Source organism: Emydura macquarii, unplaced genomic scaffold, assembly GCF_026122565.2.
Source record: "Emydura macquarii macquarii isolate MOO-44397 ecotype Brisbane River unplaced genomic scaffold, CSIRO-AGI_Emac_v2 contig_1230, whole genome shotgun sequence".
NCBI lineage: Eukaryota > Metazoa > Chordata > Testudines > Chelidae > Emydura > Emydura macquarii.
This window is the reverse complement of record NW_027131367.1, coordinates 8256057-8274813: the sequence shown is the minus strand read 5'-3', so window position 1 is coordinate 8274813 and position 18757 is coordinate 8256057. Positions and strand designations below refer to the sequence as shown.

At 44.8% G+C, this 18757-nt stretch overlaps 1 protein-coding gene across 2 annotated transcripts in view; it reads right to left on the bottom strand.

The window, feature by feature from the left end:
- Positions 1–18757, bottom strand: part of COPRS (coordinator of PRMT5 and differentiation stimulator) — a 215059-nt gene that overhangs the window by 78916 nt on the left and 117386 nt on the right. Inside the window, exons 4-5 of one of the 2 annotated variants that reach the window (XM_067547399.1) lie at positions 11946–12079; positions 9615–9876 (exon numbers count right to left, since the gene is read on the bottom strand). In XM_067547399.1, coding sequence (XP_067403500.1) covers positions 9832–9876; positions 11946–12079 — 179 coding nt within the window. In that variant the 3' untranslated portion in view covers positions 9615–9831. Of the gene's footprint in view, positions 1–9614; positions 9877–11945; positions 12080–18757 lie in introns of those variants that run through there. The other variant, XM_067547398.1, reaches the window with a different exon arrangement.

The window sequence follows — 18757 nt, the reverse complement described above, 5'->3', positions numbered from 1 at the left end:
CTGCAAGCTAAGTCTACACTAAAATGTAGCTCCCACTAATGTAACTTGCCTGCTATACCAACTTCATAATTCCAGCTCTGCAAGAGGCGTAGCGCTTCGGTTGATGTAGTTAGGATGACACAGTGTCAGTGTAGACACTGCGTTGCTTACCTTGACTTTGCTGCCTTTCAGAAACCATCCCACAATGCCCCATGCTGGCAGTTAAACCGGTGCAAGGAGGACACACGCTGCCAACACAAGGAGCGTAGTGTGGACATGCAAAAATGATTTGATTACTGCAGTGGTTGTACACCAATGTAACTTATGGCAACTTGTGGTGTAGACTTGCCCTGAGATTCTGAAAGACCAGACAGCAACCTGAGAGAGCTGCCAGAACCAACCCCGTCCAAGCTTTTCATGTGACACAAAACAACAAAACCTAATAAATTCCAGCCGTCTGAATTTCACATCATTGTAGCTTTATCTGCTCATAAGAGCATGAGTTAGGAATGGAGTGAGAGACCAGTTAAAATGCAGGAAGCTTAAAAGAAAGCTAATGGTCATAAAAAAAGATATTCTAACCATATGTTCAGTTACAAAGAGTAATATGACTGAAAATCATGTCTTAGGTATAATAAAAAATAGATCAAACAAGAAGTTGCCGTCTTAGAATAAACAATATTTTATATCTGTGTAGGAAATTAGTGCCTTTTCTCGCAAAAGGGCCTTCACAAATTACACACGTACAACACTCTTGAAATGCAGCCACCTCTGGAGCATAGTGTAGCAGCCAACTAGAATACAGCACGCCTCACAGAAGTGGTGGAAGAGGGGCATTTTACATAAGGACACTGCTCTGCTTTCTGGCCTACTCCAAACCAATTGAAGTCAGCGAGAGTTTTCCCATTGACTCCAGTGGGATTTGGATCAGGGCCTGTGTAAGCACGAAAGAACTCAGGGCACTTTTCAAAAGAGGAGAGTTTTACCCTGTTGACCTTGGCCAAAATTCCTTCTTCTTTAGCATGCTGTGTACTGGCTGCCACCCTTCACCCATTTGAGTGCTGTGAAGACCAATCCTGCTGGCTGCGTGCAGAACTCACACTGATGGCGAAGAAAGCTTTGACTAATGCATGCTTTGAAAGTAATGACTAAATACTGGGACCCGTAGGCCTAACCCTGCATACTGACCCATGTGAGTGCAGAGGCCTCCCTACAAAGATTGGCTTGCTGGATCAGGGCCTTGGGGTATATCTACACGGCTGATGGTGTTGTCGGCAGTGCAGGATCGATTCTGTGGGATCCACTGAGCGGCAGTGGAGACCCGCTCAATTGAACCCAGAAGTCGACGCCGTTAATCCACCCCTGCAAGAAGAGTAATGCTGTGTCGACCGGAGGGCATTTCCCGTCGGTGCAGCACAGCGGGGACGCTGCGGTAAGTAGAAGTCAGGAAGTCTCCCGTCAACTGCCGCCGAAATCCGCGGCCAGTGGAGCCTTGGTTTTAAAGAATCGTGGATTTTTAAGGCCTCAAAGGACTGTTATGATCATAACAGCATAGGACCTTCTGACTTGGCAGAGCACCTGTCTCCTCCTGCCGCACTGATGCAGCTGTGATCAGAAGAGGCACTTGAGTTGGCTCCCCAGATTGACTTAGAAGAAAGAGGGGCCAGCAGTAAAACGTCCTCCCTGAAGGAGCCTTTGCTCTAGAATGAACCAAAATAGCCCTGATCTGTTGTCCTTTAAAGCATGCTGCAACGTTCATCTGTGTGAAAGGAGGGTAGGGTTCCCAGGCCTTGGATCTGAGTCTTAGGGCGAGGGAAACTGCATTTCGTTGTAGGGTTGTAGTTCTGCTATTTAATTTGATTTTCGTGTTTGGCACAAGGACATGGAGCCTTGGACGTTGCCTCCAAAGAAATAACAAAGATGTTGCCTGGGATACATACAGTGGTCAAAATGTAATTGATATATGGCCCATTTAGTCTCATGCTGTAAAATCCTGTTCTGGATCCACAAAGGGGTCTTCCTTGGATTATCTCCCCTGCCCCTTATTTTTAATGAAGCCACATTAGCACTTGTCAGTGCAGATCTGAGTTAAAAGCAGTAGTGTCCACTTGCATTTGTTTTGCTCCTTTCAGCTGAATGTTCAACCCTGTAGTTGGAAAAAAAACTGCCTTGCTGCAGAAATAGAAAAATCTCAGCTGGTCATAAAAGAGTAAGTTATGGGCTCTTCAATTAGACCACAGACATTTTACAAGAGAGGCGAGTCAGGGTGTGTTTTATTCCCCGAGCCTGAAACGTATGAGGTATTTGCACAGTGTTATATAGGATAGGTTTCGATCTAGTATCTAGCCATGCAGATGCCTGTAAAAATAAACGAGGACCTAAAAGAGAATGACATCAGCCATAACTACTTATCCTACCAAGGATTTGGCAGGTACAAGTCAGCAAGAAACCAACTGCATTGTGCTGACTGGGATCCGAGCCTATTTCCCATCATGCAGGGCATCATGCCAAATCCTTGACACAATAACAATTTTTGCCCCATGCCAACTATTCCCAGTCTGGCAGTTCAAATGCACAGCCTTCCCTTGAGGTCATGGGACTGCAATGGCATCCAAGCTATAGCGCACATCACTACTTTAGGAGGTGAAATGGGTGTTATACGTGGGATTGTTTCCACCAATCCAACCCTCTTCCAGCATAGAGAGACACCGGATACAAACAGCAATGCACCACCATTGCCATTGGGAGACAGATTGCGGGGACAACAACTATGCCATCATCAAGGGGGGCATGGCTCTCTCCCCAGCACCATATGACAAATGGATTAAGAAACATTCCTATAGTTGATTCGGACTCCAGAGGAGCCAGAGAACAGTGGTGGAGAAGGAGGAACTAGTCACAGCCCTGATATTGGATGCATGTGCCCTGTTTCACCTTGTGTGTCTCATGCTGGATGACAAGTAAATTCTGCTAAGACATTTTCCATCAATGCGGCAATGAGAAAAGTACTGATGGCATTACATTCATCCCCATCCATAGGGATGTTTGCTAGCAGCATAGGAATGAGCTTTCGATGCTGGATCCCAACTTATCATAGCCACGGGAAGCATTTCTTCCTCTTGGCGTCCTAGTTAATGAGAAAAAACAACGAGAGTCCTGTAGCACCTTCAAGACTAACAAATATCTGTGGGCATAAGCTTTCATGGGCTGCAACCCACTTCGTCAGATGCAGCCCGCAGAAATTTGTTAGTCTTGAAGGTGCAACAGGACTCTCGTTGTTTTTGCTGTATACAGACTAACACGGCTACCCCTCCGGAACTAGTTAATGAGCACGTCTAATACTGAACGGAGTAATCACGGTGGTTCTAACAATACACATGTGTCATGATGACAAGGCTAAGTAAATACAACTGCATCTCTATCAGCTGCTAATTAGCATTCAGAATGTGAATTCTTTCTGTAAAGGAGGCCCCTCTGTCCTTGGATGCTGGAGAGAGGCTGGGCCTGTTTATCTGGTGGGACACCAAACCCTTTCACCTAGTTCTAAAAAGTCAGCGCGTCCTTAGTGAGACCTGTGGCGTGAGTTACGTTTTGCTGTCACAGGAGGTCTAATGAATGAGCTGAAGGTTAAGTGTGGTAGAAGTTTAAAGACAATAGGGCACAGAGAGCCCTCAAGGCAGCCAAGTACTTAAGCATATGCTTAACCTTAAGCATATGAGTAATCTATTGGAGCTAACAAGACAAGTCATGTATTTAAAGTTAGGCACGCGCTTAAGTGCTTTCCAGTATAGTGGCCACAGAGCCTAGAACTCTTGTTTTCACTCAGGCAAGTCTCTCACTGAAGTCAACAGGACGTTTACTCAAGTAAGGACAGCAGGATCTGCCCCACAGCAAGATCTTGTAGGAGGGATGCACTGAGATGCCAGGAAATGTTTCATCTGCAGTTTCTTCTGATATCTTCAGCTGCTCCTTTACTGTGTATATTTTATCCTCTGTGGATGGGAAATAGCCCACCTCCCCCATCTTGGCTGCTGCGCAACCATTCCAGTCCTTCCCCCCCTCTGGCACTCATCCCTAAAGCTGATTTGAGCAGGTCGCTCTTACTGGCCATGCCCCAATAGCAACTGCCCTGCTATTTCCAGCTACCCCCACGAGTCAGATCTCCTTACTCGTCTGTCCAGTCAGTGCTCTGTGGCAGGGGCAGCATTCCAGAAAGATTCCAGGGGGAGAAGGTAGAGGGTGCATACGTTGTGTCTGCATATAGAACATTCTCTGTCTCAAACAGCATCATGCATGAGAAAAACTGGGCAATTATTGCTTTCCTGCATTCGACATCTGGTGTGGGCAGAAGATATAATGGGGCATATAGACCTAGGACAAGTCTGGGAAAGCAGACCAAGGCCTGGGGGAGGCACCTGGCCCTCTTGTCCCATAGCAAATGACACCCCAATCTGTAGTGTAACTGCAACAACGTGACATTAAAACAGTGCCTCAGGTCTCAACTAGACATGACAAACCAGCAGCATAAAAGACAGTCCAAGGCAGTTGAGAAGTTCTCTGTCTTGCTGACTCAGATGTGTTTGAATGGTGACATTTGCACAGGTGGAAAATGACTACCCAGGGTTTAACGGCACTGCCATCCAAAGATTTTTGTATGAAAACATTAACAAAACCTACAGAGCAAAGTAAGGAACGGTTTTGCCGTGGCCAGGGGATGGGCTAGATGACGTCAGTCTGCTACTCTCTAGTTTCTGTGGGCTGAATCCCACAAGTGGCATGTGCTGTGAACACCCACTGTGATGTTGCACTTTGGACAGCTGGCCTCATTTCCTCCAAAGATTCTGCTCTCAGCCAAGTGTGTGTTCCAGTAGGGTGGATTAACCATTGAGAGCATCCCTGCCATCTTTATCTTTAAAAAAAAAAAAAAAAAACAGACCCCAATGATCTGAGAATCTCATTGCCCTGAAATGAAGCTGTCCTCCAATATGTAATAACGGTGATGGAAATACCCTGGATGAGCTGAGACAGTGATCCAACTAATTCAATGCACCCTATTTTGTCTGGATAATAGAGGTCTGATTGCAGTCATTCTGGGAAGCTAGCTAGAGGGGGAACATTAGCCGACTCTTTACAATACACCTACACATTCTAGTCCTGTCATCTCTAGCTTTGGAAAAAAAAAAGTTATTTGCCTGACTCTTGCTGGATTTGACACAGAACGTCTCTGCAGTGGTTCAGCTGTTGTTAATTAAAGCCCAGGCACTACCAACAATGAGTTACTTTGCCACTCTTTTCTCCTCAATGTGGAAGAGCTCTGCTATTAGTCTCCACTCCATGCTCTTTAAAGGGGCAGGTTGTCCACTTCCTTCGAAAAATTGAACAAGTGCACCAAGTTGGAAGTTGAAGATCATTTCGCACAGTGGAAAAGTTGGACACCAAACTACGGGAGAGAGACTCAACCGACAGCAAGTAATGGCCGTGCGAGACTGGGTCATGATGAAAAGCACCCATGCTGCATGTGCTGGAAGAAGGAAGCAAGATGGACAGCAAATTGGGTTCAGCCCAGCCAACCAATTCTAGCAGGTGCAATCCCAGCATTCTCCTGAGGATGCTGTTCTTTCACCACAGTTAGGGAGGACGCCTCCTTCACTTTTTCCTACCTCTTGAAGCTGGAATGGAAAAGATTTCTTATACCAAATAAGTTTTGAGCCGAGAACCAAATTTCCAAGCCCCTTGATAAAGGGAGGTCCATCCTTTCTCTGCACTAAATGCTTCACAATGTGTTTGCAAGACTCTAACAGCTGCTTCTTTCCTGCCGTACATAAGTAGTTCAATTAGGCGCTTTTCTGAAGATCCAAAAAGGGACGGATGGGCAAAACCTTTCACATTGCTATGGGGTGAAATCCTAGAAACATCTAAAAAAAGCAAGTTATCGAGTGCCAGGGCAATATCTTTCTGCCGCCAATCTCCCCAGCTAAGCAAGCTTTGTGCAGCTATGCTGGTTTGCACCAAACTATCTGCTCACCTAGAAGCAAGGCTACACACTTACAAACCATGACAGCTGGCTAAAGACAGATCTACTGCCACACTTTGAACTTTCGAAGGGTTTCAAATGGACCCATTTTTCAGCTGTATGATTTTTCTCTATTTTTACGGAAAATTTTACATAACATTTTCTTTAACCATTTTGAAAAAATAAAAAGGCAAGACTTGTTTTTGCAACACAAAAAATATCAGCAATTTTTCACACACACACAAAAAATCTGGCAGGATTTTGGAGAGAAAAATCTTTCGATTTGAAAAATTCCAACCAGCTTTACAAACGGTGTCAGGATGACCTAGCCTAAAGGGAGGGTGACTGCCCCTGTGATTAAGACATGTGCCTGAGAGTCACAAGAACTGAGTTCTGGTCCCAGCGCTTCTCTGATCCCCTGTGTGACCCTGGGAGAAATCACTTCACTGTCTCAGTTCCCTCCCTGTAAAGTGCAATAACACTAGACAGGAGGCTCAGGCTGTTCATATTTGTTAAATGTCCCAATACTAGAATGATGATCCTCATAAAAATGCAGATACAGAAAAAGACTTGCAGGAGGAAAGAAGTTCACGGGGGGGAAGAGAGAGAGAGAGAACAGGTTATGAAGTCTTTCTCTCCTCCTCCCTGTAGCTTCCCAGAGAAACATTGCTCCTTTAATATGTTTGTTTAGCAGTCTCTGAGTTTACCAATGTAGGTTACACAAGCATTTGCATGCAGGAAAACCTGCAAGTTTGTGGGCTTTCCTGTACACACAAACAGCCAGGAGTGCAAACATTGTGGTTGCAGTTAGAAGGCTGCCTTGAAAACCTGGCCCTTAGCGTCACCTTAGGTTGCTAAATAAACCTGTCTGGAGATTGACCACAGCCCACACAAAAACAGTCACCATCTTTTTATCACTGTTAGTGGAAAGCGGTGTTGGTAAGAAAGCACGATTGATTTTTTAGAAATCTGATTAATTAAGCCTGATATTTTAAAAAAATAATATAACCTCTGTAAGCAGATTCTTCCTGGTAAATAAATATGCAAAGACACGGAATGCCAAGTGATCATTTTTAGAATGTTTATATTTGGCAGGGTAAATACTTTCAGACCTCGAGCAACATTTGTGTGTGTACAGAATTTCCAACTGTGAAAAGAAAACAAATAACAGGATTTCATTTATTGTAATCAGTATTTTTCTTCATGACTTGGTGTTTAGGATAAAGCCAGATTATTTGGAGCAGTTTACAAATTCATTGTTTAGGCTGCAGTCTCCAGGGGTAAACATCCTACGATATGTATATAATACGAGCAACTATTTTTATACTTCAAAGTTTGTACTCTTGGTTTAGGAAGGGGCAGGACACAAACAAGCTCTTTTCCCTCCTTTATACAGCACAGTAGCTTTATTGCTTTTCTGTAAAGAGAAGAGATGGTTCATGGTATCACGATGGACTCTGTCCACACACTTGCATTTTTTGGATGGATTAACAGCAGAAAAAATAAATACAAACAGCAGGCAACAAATCCCAGCTCAGTGACACAGCTAATCCTTTGGGAAGGTGGTGTCTTCTCATCCAAAAATTCAGTGTTACTGACACTGCAGGAGAGAATCTCTTGGCCCCACACCTCTGGTGCTACATTAAATAAATTAAAGGTACTATCTGAAGTCCGTATTATGGCACTTTCCATCTACGGAGCCTTCCCTCTGAGGAACCCAAAGCACTTTACAAATAATCAAGGGAGCCTCACAACACCCCTCTCTAAGTAGATATTATTTCTGTTTTATATATGGGAAAACAGCCACAGAAAGTTAAGGGCCAGCTTTTCAAGAGTACCTTCTCATTTTGAGTGCCTTCTTCAGACTTCAGTTGAACTTCTGGATGCTCAGCACCGCTGGAAATTCACGCCTTTGGTGTCTCAAGCTGAGCATCTGAATGACAAGATGCCCAGAACTACTTTGGAAAATGTCAGCTTGCCAAGATTGCGTCAATTTGTGGCAGAGGTAGGAACCGAACCCAGATCTTCCAGCTCCTTCCCTGTTCCGTAGCCACAAAACGATCCTTCCTCCCCCAGTCATTAGATATTTGGGTTTCTTCAACAATTTCCTTTTTACATTCCTGTGTAAACTGCACAAGGAAACGGAAGAGGAGACTTGACATGGAAAATTAATTTGGGAATTGTTAAGCAGTGTCGGTTTGCTAGCTTTTATTTTTCTGGCCAATTCATTTAGGCACTCACAGCCCTGACTGAAATGCTGGTTTTTAAAATGCCTGTCAGGTTTTACAAGTGAGCCTGACTGCCCCTTTTCTGCAAGCCTTGCTTTGAGAAGCAAAAAGGGAAGCATATTAATAACAGGGATTCTAATTCTCAGGGTGGTTGGTTTTTTTTATTATTCACATGGATGCCTGAAAGCGACCAAAAGCCAAATCTCTAGAGGAAGAACATCGATACCACAATGATAGCGCCCCTAGAAGTACAATTAGATTAGCCTGAGGGTGCATGTACTGTTTCTTTAAAGTTGTAACAAGAAATTAGGCAGGAGGGACCTGGGAAGTGTTCTAGACAGACGCTTTGCAGTCAAGCAGAAAGAGAGCCATGGGCACTGAGAGTAGCTTTAAGGATTAATACCGGTTTCTAACTGAGTTCCTCAGCTGCTAGTAGAACCTCAAGGCTGCTGGTCCAGTGGATCTGCGCAGTCTTGAATCCATCAGCGCTGCTTCCAGCCCTACACCCTCAAATTACAGGGCGTCCCTGTGGAGCACTGCTCGGCAGCACACTGGGGCGCCCCAGACTGACTGTCCAGGCTCTTCACAAGTTGATCACCACTTCGTTCGGGATCTGTGGCCTTCACCAGGGCTGTCAGAAGTGGTTCTTTAAATGAGGAAAAACAAAGAAAGCCATTCTCTCTCTCTCTCTCACTCACACACAGACACACACACACACCACCTTTTGCTGCAACAAAATGCCACCAAAGCCTCCAACAGTGAAAAGTAGTCTCAACTGCGCTATTTATTCACTACTTGACATGCTGCAGGACACGCATATTAGAGAGATTTTTAGTTCCTCCATGGCTATTTCCTGAAGCTAACAGGTGTCTCAGGGCAGCTTCAAAACTTCATTTTGCCAGCCAGATAAACGGAAGCTGAAGCAGGTTTAGCCTGTCCCAGATACAGTTTGCTGCTAAGAAATCTGCTTAGCGTTATCCTGGTCAGGCTACACAAGCCTTGCGTTAATAACCCTGTTGACAGAACGCTGCATCACGACAGCAGACATTTTGCACATAAGGAAATAAATGTCTCCATGTCTGAGAAAGAAAATGCTCGCAACCTACTGCACGCTGTTCCCCAGCTATTGCTGTGTTCCTGAACACTCTCACCCAACATCTGCCTGAACATCTGAGAAGAACTGCGGAGGACACGGTAAATAGTTAGAGTCCTCCAGAGATATGGATGCCTAAAAGGTATTGGGCAAGCAGTTCAGTTAGATTCCAGACTCCAGGTCAATAGGCTATGGAATAAAGCTTGGAATTTACAGTTACATCAGCATTCATCTGGAGTCACTCCATTGACTACAGAGGAGCGACTCTGGAGTCACACAGGTGTAACTGAAAGCAGAATTTGGCCTGCAGACTTCAGGGGGCTTCCTGGAAACTGACAAGATTAATTTAGCAACTTGAATATCAGTTGCCAAGATCAAGGTCCAAAAAAGAATGTGCAGCAATAAGGAGATTAAAAGCAGATGGATGGGCAACCAAGGGTTTGTAGTTTAATTTAACAGCCTCGGAATTCTTGGGCATATCAGTGTCTTCATTCCTTGGTATGATTCAGTGTGTGTTATTACTTCTGGGCACCTTCACGGGAAGTAAAGCCAAATGCGTCCCACTATTGATACAACATAAGAGAATATACACATTTACGAGAGGCTTAAGGAAAAAAAAGGGTCAGAATGTTGACTCTGGCCCAGCTAACGCGCTATATAATGAGGACGTCTACACACAGCACATTCATATCCACAGAAGGACGCTGGAATTTAAAATATGAAGAGAGAAAACAGTTTGGGAAGGGGTTTCGGTAGCTGAGCAAGTTGAACGGGATTGGCAGTGGTCTGGACGGCTGGGAGCCTGCTCCGTTAAGGTGGACTGAGGGATTTGAATGAGATTCATGGTCAGAGCCTTAAGGATCCATTCCAACCCACCGGGGTCTCCCCACTTCATCCTCGCTCTCTTTACCCACCACTCCAAGTGCCCAGCAGTGGCTCCACTTCTGTGATCTGCTGCCCTCTCTTTAGGAAGGGGGGTCGGGGTCACAAAACCAGCTTAACCAGCATCTGTGGAATAGCTCCACACAGGGGTACTCTTGGATGGTGGAGGGCTGATATAAGGCCCCATGTCGCGGATAGCGGAGGGGAGGGGCCAGAGACTGATGCAGTCCTGGTCTGAGCACACTGCACTCTGGCTGTTCTGGGCCAGTAAGCCTCCGTCAAGCCCAGCATCTGAGGCAGCAGCAGCATTGTACAGCTCCCTTTGCCCCGCCACCAGCACAGCTCAGAATGTGGCCCCACAATCCTGGGGCTACTTCACTTGCAATATCCCTTCAGAATTTAAAACTAAGGGTTTATAGAAGAGCCGAACCAGGCCACACTGTGGGGGCAGAGGCTTGCTGAAATCTGAACCCTGAGCTGGATTTCACAGACTTCCCTGCCCTGTGAGGGAATAGGCCAAAACCCTGGATCCAAACACCCCTGAACTTCAGAGTGTTTATAATCTGGATCCAGAATCTAGAGAGTCACTCGCACTCACTGGACTCCTCCCATTCTGGCTGCACGCCCAATGACGCTCTCCTGACATTCTCCTCCTGTTGCCTGGACATCGATACAGCGCTAGTGGTGCACTTCCCCTGTGCCAAGGCACATCCTATAGATATTTGTAAGCCTTCCAGAAAGGCCCACGCAGGAAGGGCAGCCTGGCAGGAAGATGTCCAGCCTCTTAAAAGCCTCTGGTTGTGGTTAAAGCTCACGCATGTTTAAACATGAACCCACCTGTCTCGGTCTACCCGAGAGATGATGTCATGTTTAACATCATGTTAATTCAGATGTGTTAGAAAACACATTTTCTAATAGAATACGTTTTCTTAGTGAAGACCTGGCCTAGATGTTCAAGTTACATGCCAGCAATGGGCAGTCATTCCGGTCGGTCAGCAACATTTAGCTCCTACTCTGCTAAGCTTTTTAGAAGTCACAGGAACATGAGCCATTTGTGTGAACAACTGCGTGTGTCTGTTGTACTTGAAAACTGCAGTTCCTTCTTCCTCAAAAAACAGCACTGTTAGAGATCTATTAGTCCGGCCTGTGATTTATAGCCCCGAGAATACACAGAAAATGCATTAAGTGGATATAGACCTGATCCAAAACCCATTATTGAAATCAATGGAAAGAATTATTTGCATCTGGTTTTGGTAAATGAACTTGATTTACGTGTTACAAGGTCACTGTCATGGAGTTTTAAAATTTCCTAGTCAGTAATATTTCAGGAGTTTGACACTCAGAGACAGAAATCAAAGAGCAGGAGCTAAGCTGGTAATGCCTGGATTTCTACACTAGCTGGAATCTTCATACCAAAATAGCCCACTGATTCATCTGGTCTGGTTTCCTGCTTCTGACAGAGACATGATCCAAAGTATTTGACTTTGACTTCAATAGGCTTTGGATCAGGCCTTCATGGATCTCTTGTCTGGTCCAATAGACAACGTCTCAGTTTCCCTTTCCAGTAAATGTGATTCAGCCCCACAGCCATTCCAGGTCAATGGAGGTCCAGAATGAAATAGCTAGAAGTTAACGCCATGTCCTCATCAGGTTCCTTCTCTCAAATGTTCCTCCTGAGGCCCAGCTCATCCCAGTGGTTAGTGTACAGAGATCAAACATACACATCAAGAGGGTCCAAGCTAGACAGTACCTGATTGGATCCTGGATTACCTCGTCCAAACCCCTCGACCAGGTCATAACATGCTCTCACCCAACAGCTGTGGGAAATGGGTGAAGGGAAGGAAAGTTTCCTCCTTCTTCTGCTAGAAGTCCTGATGCTGGACCCTGAAAAGAAGCAGAGGTTACTTTCTTCACCCCAAAAAAACCTCTCCAAACACAGCTCCCCAAAACAGTCCTGATCTGCTAACCATTAAGGCATGCTTCAAGATGCATCTGTGTGTGAGGAGGGTGAGGTGGATTGGGCTTTCAGCTTGGATCTGAGTCTCAGGATGAGGAAAACTGTGCAAAATAAAAACTCCCAGTTTGAGTTTCTCCTTCTTAAATCTCTCAGAAATTCCACATTCTCTAAAACAGCCTTAGCCATCTCCCTGACTTTCACAAACCCACCCTGAGGAGCCCAACCAGCAGCTGCTTCCCTCTCCAACATGAGAGACAGAGCAGCTTATGTAGCAGCAGGTTTTCTTTACCAGAATACCTTGTGACAGCCTACATCACCCTGGAATCCTTTCAAACTACAAGTCCCAGAGTGCCTTGTGCTAAGCTCGGGGCACTGCAGGACTGGAGGCTTGTTTAAATGGTGAAGTAGGTCTTGTCATAGCATCCTTAATGCTTCAGAATAAGACACTCAAAAATACATGATGCACCTGAAAAATACAACCCCATCACATTCAGAATACAATGGGCCTGATTCTCCACTCCATTACAACAGACTTACACCAGTATTGACCATGAACTCCGCTGACTTCAATGGATGACACCTTCTCCCTGCCCCTTCGAAGGAGAGGCCCGATTTTCAAACCAGCCTGTTTTTGTGTGTATAATTTTACCCATAATTCTCCGCTCCCCCCAGTGCATTCATGCTTTTTCCAGGTAGAAATCTGTAGGCACAGTTCATTGCAGGTCCAGAACTGCATTGGCCAGATGCCTGCTTTGAACAATCAGGCCCAAAGAGCATATGAACAGATGAGTGTAGGAGTCAAACCTCAATCTAAACCTTCCATATGGTGCATACGGGATCAAATGAGCTTCCAGAAAAAGACTTCTCTGAAATAAATTAGCACATAATATTTTTGTTCAGGTTAAATTAAAAGAACTGTAAATCATATGGCCTGGGAGCTTTCTTCTGTAAAACACTCTTAAGTATCACATTAAGCTTTGAGATCTTTATGTCAGGTTCAATCTAAAAACACGCTTTGAGAAAGAGAACCAGTTGCCTTTTCTGCGGGGGGTGACCCTGTAGAGATTGCAAAATTGGAATAAGGTAAAATAACTTTTTAAGTGTTCTCTGGAACTCTGCGGAACAGCATCATTACAGGCTGATCTCTTTCCAGCAACGTTAATCCTCTGCCGTACATGAATTAGAAGCTGGTGCCAAGTTGTTTATCTCACACACAAACACGGCTTATCTAACGATCCATTCATAATGACTTCCAAGTTATGGCTACCTGGGTGCCCTAGAGGCTTAACGGCACAATAAGGTACCCCGCCTTGAGGGTTCATCACACACAAAGAATTAGATCACGTGGGCTGTGAATGGACTCGGACAGGAACGAGAAATACCGGATGTCAGCGGCCAAACTTCTTGTTGGATCCTGACAAACCAGGGAGGTAATGGAGATGAAATCCTTCTCAGATCAGTCCCATTGGTCAAGGCTTTCAACCACTGTCCTTCAGCAACAGCAGCAAACCAGCTCTTGGTCATTAGAATAGAATGCTCACGTCACACATGATTTATTTTTCCTCAGCAGCCCATTTATTGGCATTTGCAAAAAAAAACCCGATGCTAATATCTGCCTGCCCTTCCCCTTGCCTGGCTTTGGGTTATCTCACACCTATTACTCCATCTCCCAACCCTACGGCCTGAGGGTGAGACCCTTCTATAGAGCACACAGCCAGAGTAAGGGGCTGTGCACTCCACCATGAAAACATGGGAAGAGGAACAGTGTCTCCAGCCCCTGCCTGCAATAACTGGGATGCATCCACAGTGCAGTTGCTATTGCAGGGTATTCTCCCACACACAACACAGGCACTGGCCCACATCTACCTCCACACCACCACAGAGAGCAGCCACAGAGTTTAGCTCCCTTGTGCGTGGGGTAATATGGAAAAACTCTTGTGGGCTTGCCGCAGCATTTCAGCCCAGCCCCGTGCAGCAGTCAGGGCCTTCACTGCCATGGCTGGCTTGGGGTAGTGGAGGGAGGGAGGATTGAGCGAGCCTGCGAATGGGGACATTCATGTTATTCCATGCTTCATTCTTGGACATTTCCCCCTACAGTCCTCGCGTCTTTCATTTCCGCCTGCCCCAATTGTTGTCGTTTACGGGAGCTTGGTGTTGGTCCATGGATTTCCCCCTACAATGACAAGAAAACTGCTGCATGGGAGGCAGAGGCTTAAGGCTCCCAGACTATAACATTTTCCACAAAACTCCCCCTGGGAGACACTCTCATAGAAAGAGAGAGGAAGATTTCTGTAGAGTGGTTAGAGCAGGGAAATGGGAGGATCCTGGTTTCTTCTGATCCTGATGCTCCCCCTGATCCAGTGAGAGACCTGGAGCTAGTCATTTAACTTCTCTGGGCCTCATTTTCCACATCTCTAAAGCGAATATTAAGATTTCCATCTTGCAGCAGAATTGCACCATGTAATATTCCTAAGTGCTTTGAGATCCTTGGATTAGAGGTGGCATAGAAGGGCAAAGGATAATTATTGACACTGGGAGAAATCTGCTCATTGGTCCTTGTCGCTGCTGGGTTCAGAATGAGTTAAAGTCCACCACATGCATTCATTTCCAGAGCCCTTTCTAAATTTGCTCCTGCTTATTGGTGCCAATAAATCCTTACATTCCATCCATGCTTCTCTAAAAGATACAGACATAGTTTCTCATTTCTGCTTGGCCCAATTCATAACTGAAACAAAAGGAGAAGAGGGTAGGGGGAGAAGCAACAGTACAACTGCACATTTAGCCCATCATACAATCTTCTCTTGAAACACTCCAACAGCTTCGACATTCAAGAAGAGCCAAGAGCTGAATAGGCAGCAGTTTTAATGGCACACTTATTCAGAAGAATGCAACTTCAGCATCCAGCTAGGATCCTAGTTGCAAATAACAATGATTGTACATTTCCTGGATATAGCTAGTAACAATAACGAAAATACTTTGCACTTCTATAGCACCCAGGATCTCAAAGTACTTTACGAACATTAACGATTTAATGCTAACACACCCCAGTGAAGAAGGCAAGTATCATTAGCCTTACTTTGCAGATGAGGAAACTGAGGCAAGGAAAGGTTAAGTGACTTGTTTAAGGGCACAGAACGTGCCTGAGGCAGAGTCAGGAATACAATAGTGACTCCCAACTCCAATTCTTATGCCTCAGACATAAAGCCATCACAACAGGGCTAGTATATTTTGTCACCGTTTCCTCCTTTGCCATAACCATTGCCATGAATTTCTCAGGTTTTGCTTTACATAGTTCACCTGCCTGTACAGTTTAGGATTATTGTCCCATTCCTGTGAACCAAAGGTCCCTTCTGCTAATATATCCTGAACACCCTCTTCTTATATATAGTGAATCCCCAGTACAGGTAGCAATCACACAGTCCATATTGCACTCTCAGCCCATGCAGACCCCAGAAACAAAGGAAATCCAATATATTCTCATCATTCAGACACTATCTGTTGATAGGAACAGCTAGAACTTTAAAAAATATTTTCCACCCAGATATATTTTATTAACGAGCTGTGAAATGTAACCCACCTTCTTGCGTTGGAGTGTACAGTTCCTGGAACTGCATGAGTTATCAGCAGTAGCTATACCCATGCAGACAATCATTCCTTAGGAGGAATTTGTGGAATCCCTCTCATTAACAGGGTTCTGGGATGGTGATTTTTGGTTTGGGGGTTTCTGGTTTTTTCCCCAAAGAACCCTCAAACTTCTCAGCCACCTGTCTGAAAGTTGAAAGTGATACCCCATGGCGGTCTGCTGACAGATTCTCTCTCCTGATGGAGTTCTCCCTGTAGACTGTGTGATTGCAGAGTTCAGGACACTAGGATTCACTCTTCCACTCCCCACTAAATATGGCTCCAAGCTCTATAATTAATCCCATTGAGATGGAACACAGCAGCCCAACTGGTTCCTCTGGTATAGTGCAAAGTGCAAGCATGGCCATTTAATATATGACTTTAAAGGTGCAGTTCAACTCTTTTAATGGAGAAATCCAATAAGGGTCTCGTTCAAGAACATAATAGAGACTGTGACAAGGTGAGTGGGACCAGGAATGATTCTGCAGATCTAAGTAGAATTTAAACCACCTTGTGGCATCCTTAGTTGTAAATCAGAAAAGCAAATGTAGCTAGCCCTGTCTTTTTAAGGGCCAAACACAAAAGCACCAGGGCTTCCCCGGCCACGGTATAAGCGGAAGATGTACAGCATAGCTTTCTTCAGCCCCATCCAAAGCAACAGGTGAAAGTATGGATGTCTCCAGCCAAGTTCAGAAAGGGAAGGGAGATATCACCTTTAACAAAGGTGATAATAAATATAGTTAATATTACGTACGAATATATATTTATTAGTAAACAATTGTATCAATATAACATACTGATTAGTAAATCAAATTCATATTGTATATTATATACTTAATTGATATAATTAATATCCTTGGAAAATGCGATGAGCTTCCTGAGTCAAAGGCAGAGGTACACCCACTATTGAGTGCAGGGGAACGTGTTCCCCACAACTGCTGTCTGACCTACGTTATAGCTGGTCTGTCCCAAAAGTTGCATGAGCAGCTGCAGCTTCGCAAAGCAGCCCCGGTATTGTTAAAAACTGCTGTGCAGGCCTTGCCATTTGGGAAGATGCAGCAGTTGCCCTTGTCGTGAGTAACATTTAGAATCAGACGCTACTGAGGGTTAGAGGAAAGAGAAGCACCGAGAATGTGATTGGCCTAATTCCAGGAAAACCGACTATCAGAACTACTTACGTAGGACTAGATGGTGCCGCCAGGCACAGCCCTGAAGAAGAGGTGGGATGTAAGCTACACCACTCGAGGGGTATAGCCTGGGCAAGCACTGTGCATCTCAGACACTCGTCTGGGGCACAACTTCTCACCTTGTCCCCCTCTGCTCTGAGAAGAGGAGGCGCTCACTTCCCGCTCTGCATCCGGCCATCAGATATGGGAGGGCAGAGCCAAGTTTGTTCACAGTGGGAGTAGCTGGTGGGGATGGCTTGCCCTCAACAACAGATGTGGACTCAAAATCCAGGTTTAAGCCAGGGGTATTAGGTGGGGTGTTTCTCCCCTGCTACACTGAGTAAAACAAGAGCCTAATCTAGCCTAAAATGTGTCAGCTGAGACTACAGCGTGTCTTGATCGGCCCTCATGAGATGGATCAGTAGTCAATACCACAGAGAAATCACTTCGTTCCTGAATGAATATTCATGCTCTGGTGTTTGAGAGAGCAAGGAAATATGAAAAGCCAGAACTTTCCCATCAGAAGACAATAAAGCTTCTGCCTCAAGGTTGTACGTGCAGAGCTCAGATTCAATTGCAATGCCTATGGCACAGCTCTCGACAGACATACAGAAAAGCAGAGGCATGATCGTCAATACAGGATATCGCTAAGTGATTCCGCAGCAGGGTCAAGAGGAGGCCAAGGATGAGCAATATTATGGAGATGAAATTGTGATAATTTACAGACTGAGATTGGGTTGTATTTCAAGGGAGCAGGATACAAAGCATAACTTTGAACTTAGCTGCATTTAGCTGAATTAATTAGCTTTCCAACAGGATGTGAGACTAGACAGAGTATATGATAGTGAGCAGACAAACAGTCAAGATAATGCATTACCTAAAGACAAGGGATTAGGTTTAATTGGTGTAGCAGTCGAAGCTGGAGTTGTGCTAAAGTAGTATTTAGCATGCCAGAAGCTCTTTGGGACCATCTTTCTGTTCTGTTTGTACAGGGCCTAGCACAGTGGGGTCCTGGTCTCTGATGAGGGCTCCTAGGTGCTACATTAAATTAAATAATAATTGAAGACTGGTTGAAATAATGAGTTTGGGGTAAGAAAGGTAGTTACTGTGAGTAGCAGTAATTCCCGGTAGAAGTAGTAAGAAGAGTAGAGCAGAGTGTGCAAAGAGATAGGTGAGGAAAGGGGAGGAGCTATGGTACAGCTGAATGACAATCCTTCAGAAAAGAAGATGGCAGTTTAGAAGTACAGAGTCAGTCGTACCTACCACTAGTCAGATGATGACATACCATGAAAGCATAGCAATGCTGAGGGCAAGTTCAAGGGAGTAAGGTGAGGTTCAGAGAAAGTATTAAGCCATGGTAATAAAAAAAAAAAAAAGTTTGTGAAGTGTTAGAATCCAAATTCAGCTCTACCATAAATGAGTGCAGTTTTCATTTGGGGGAAATTTTAGACACTCCTTTTAGGGCCACCATTCCATACACAGAGGAAGAAAGCCTTGCCTTGAGATCAGTTTAGGCACTGGGAAATCTAGAGCTAAAAAAAGATATTTAAAAGAGGATCCAAGTAGAAATCCCCTGGCTATGAATAAAGCTTCTATGTTTAATAAATGGCTTTTCAAATGAGCAAACAAACAAAGTGGGGGGAGTGTTACTGTGAACTCATAACAGCCCTGCCATATAAATGATGACTCCTATTTCAACGAGATAAAGAAAAACATGTTTTTGAAATTGTCAAGTCTGGCGTTCCCAGCCAACAGCCAGTTTTTTATCGGCCAGCGAGTGACCCTTTCAACTTGGGCTTCTCTCCGGCTTGTGGGTCA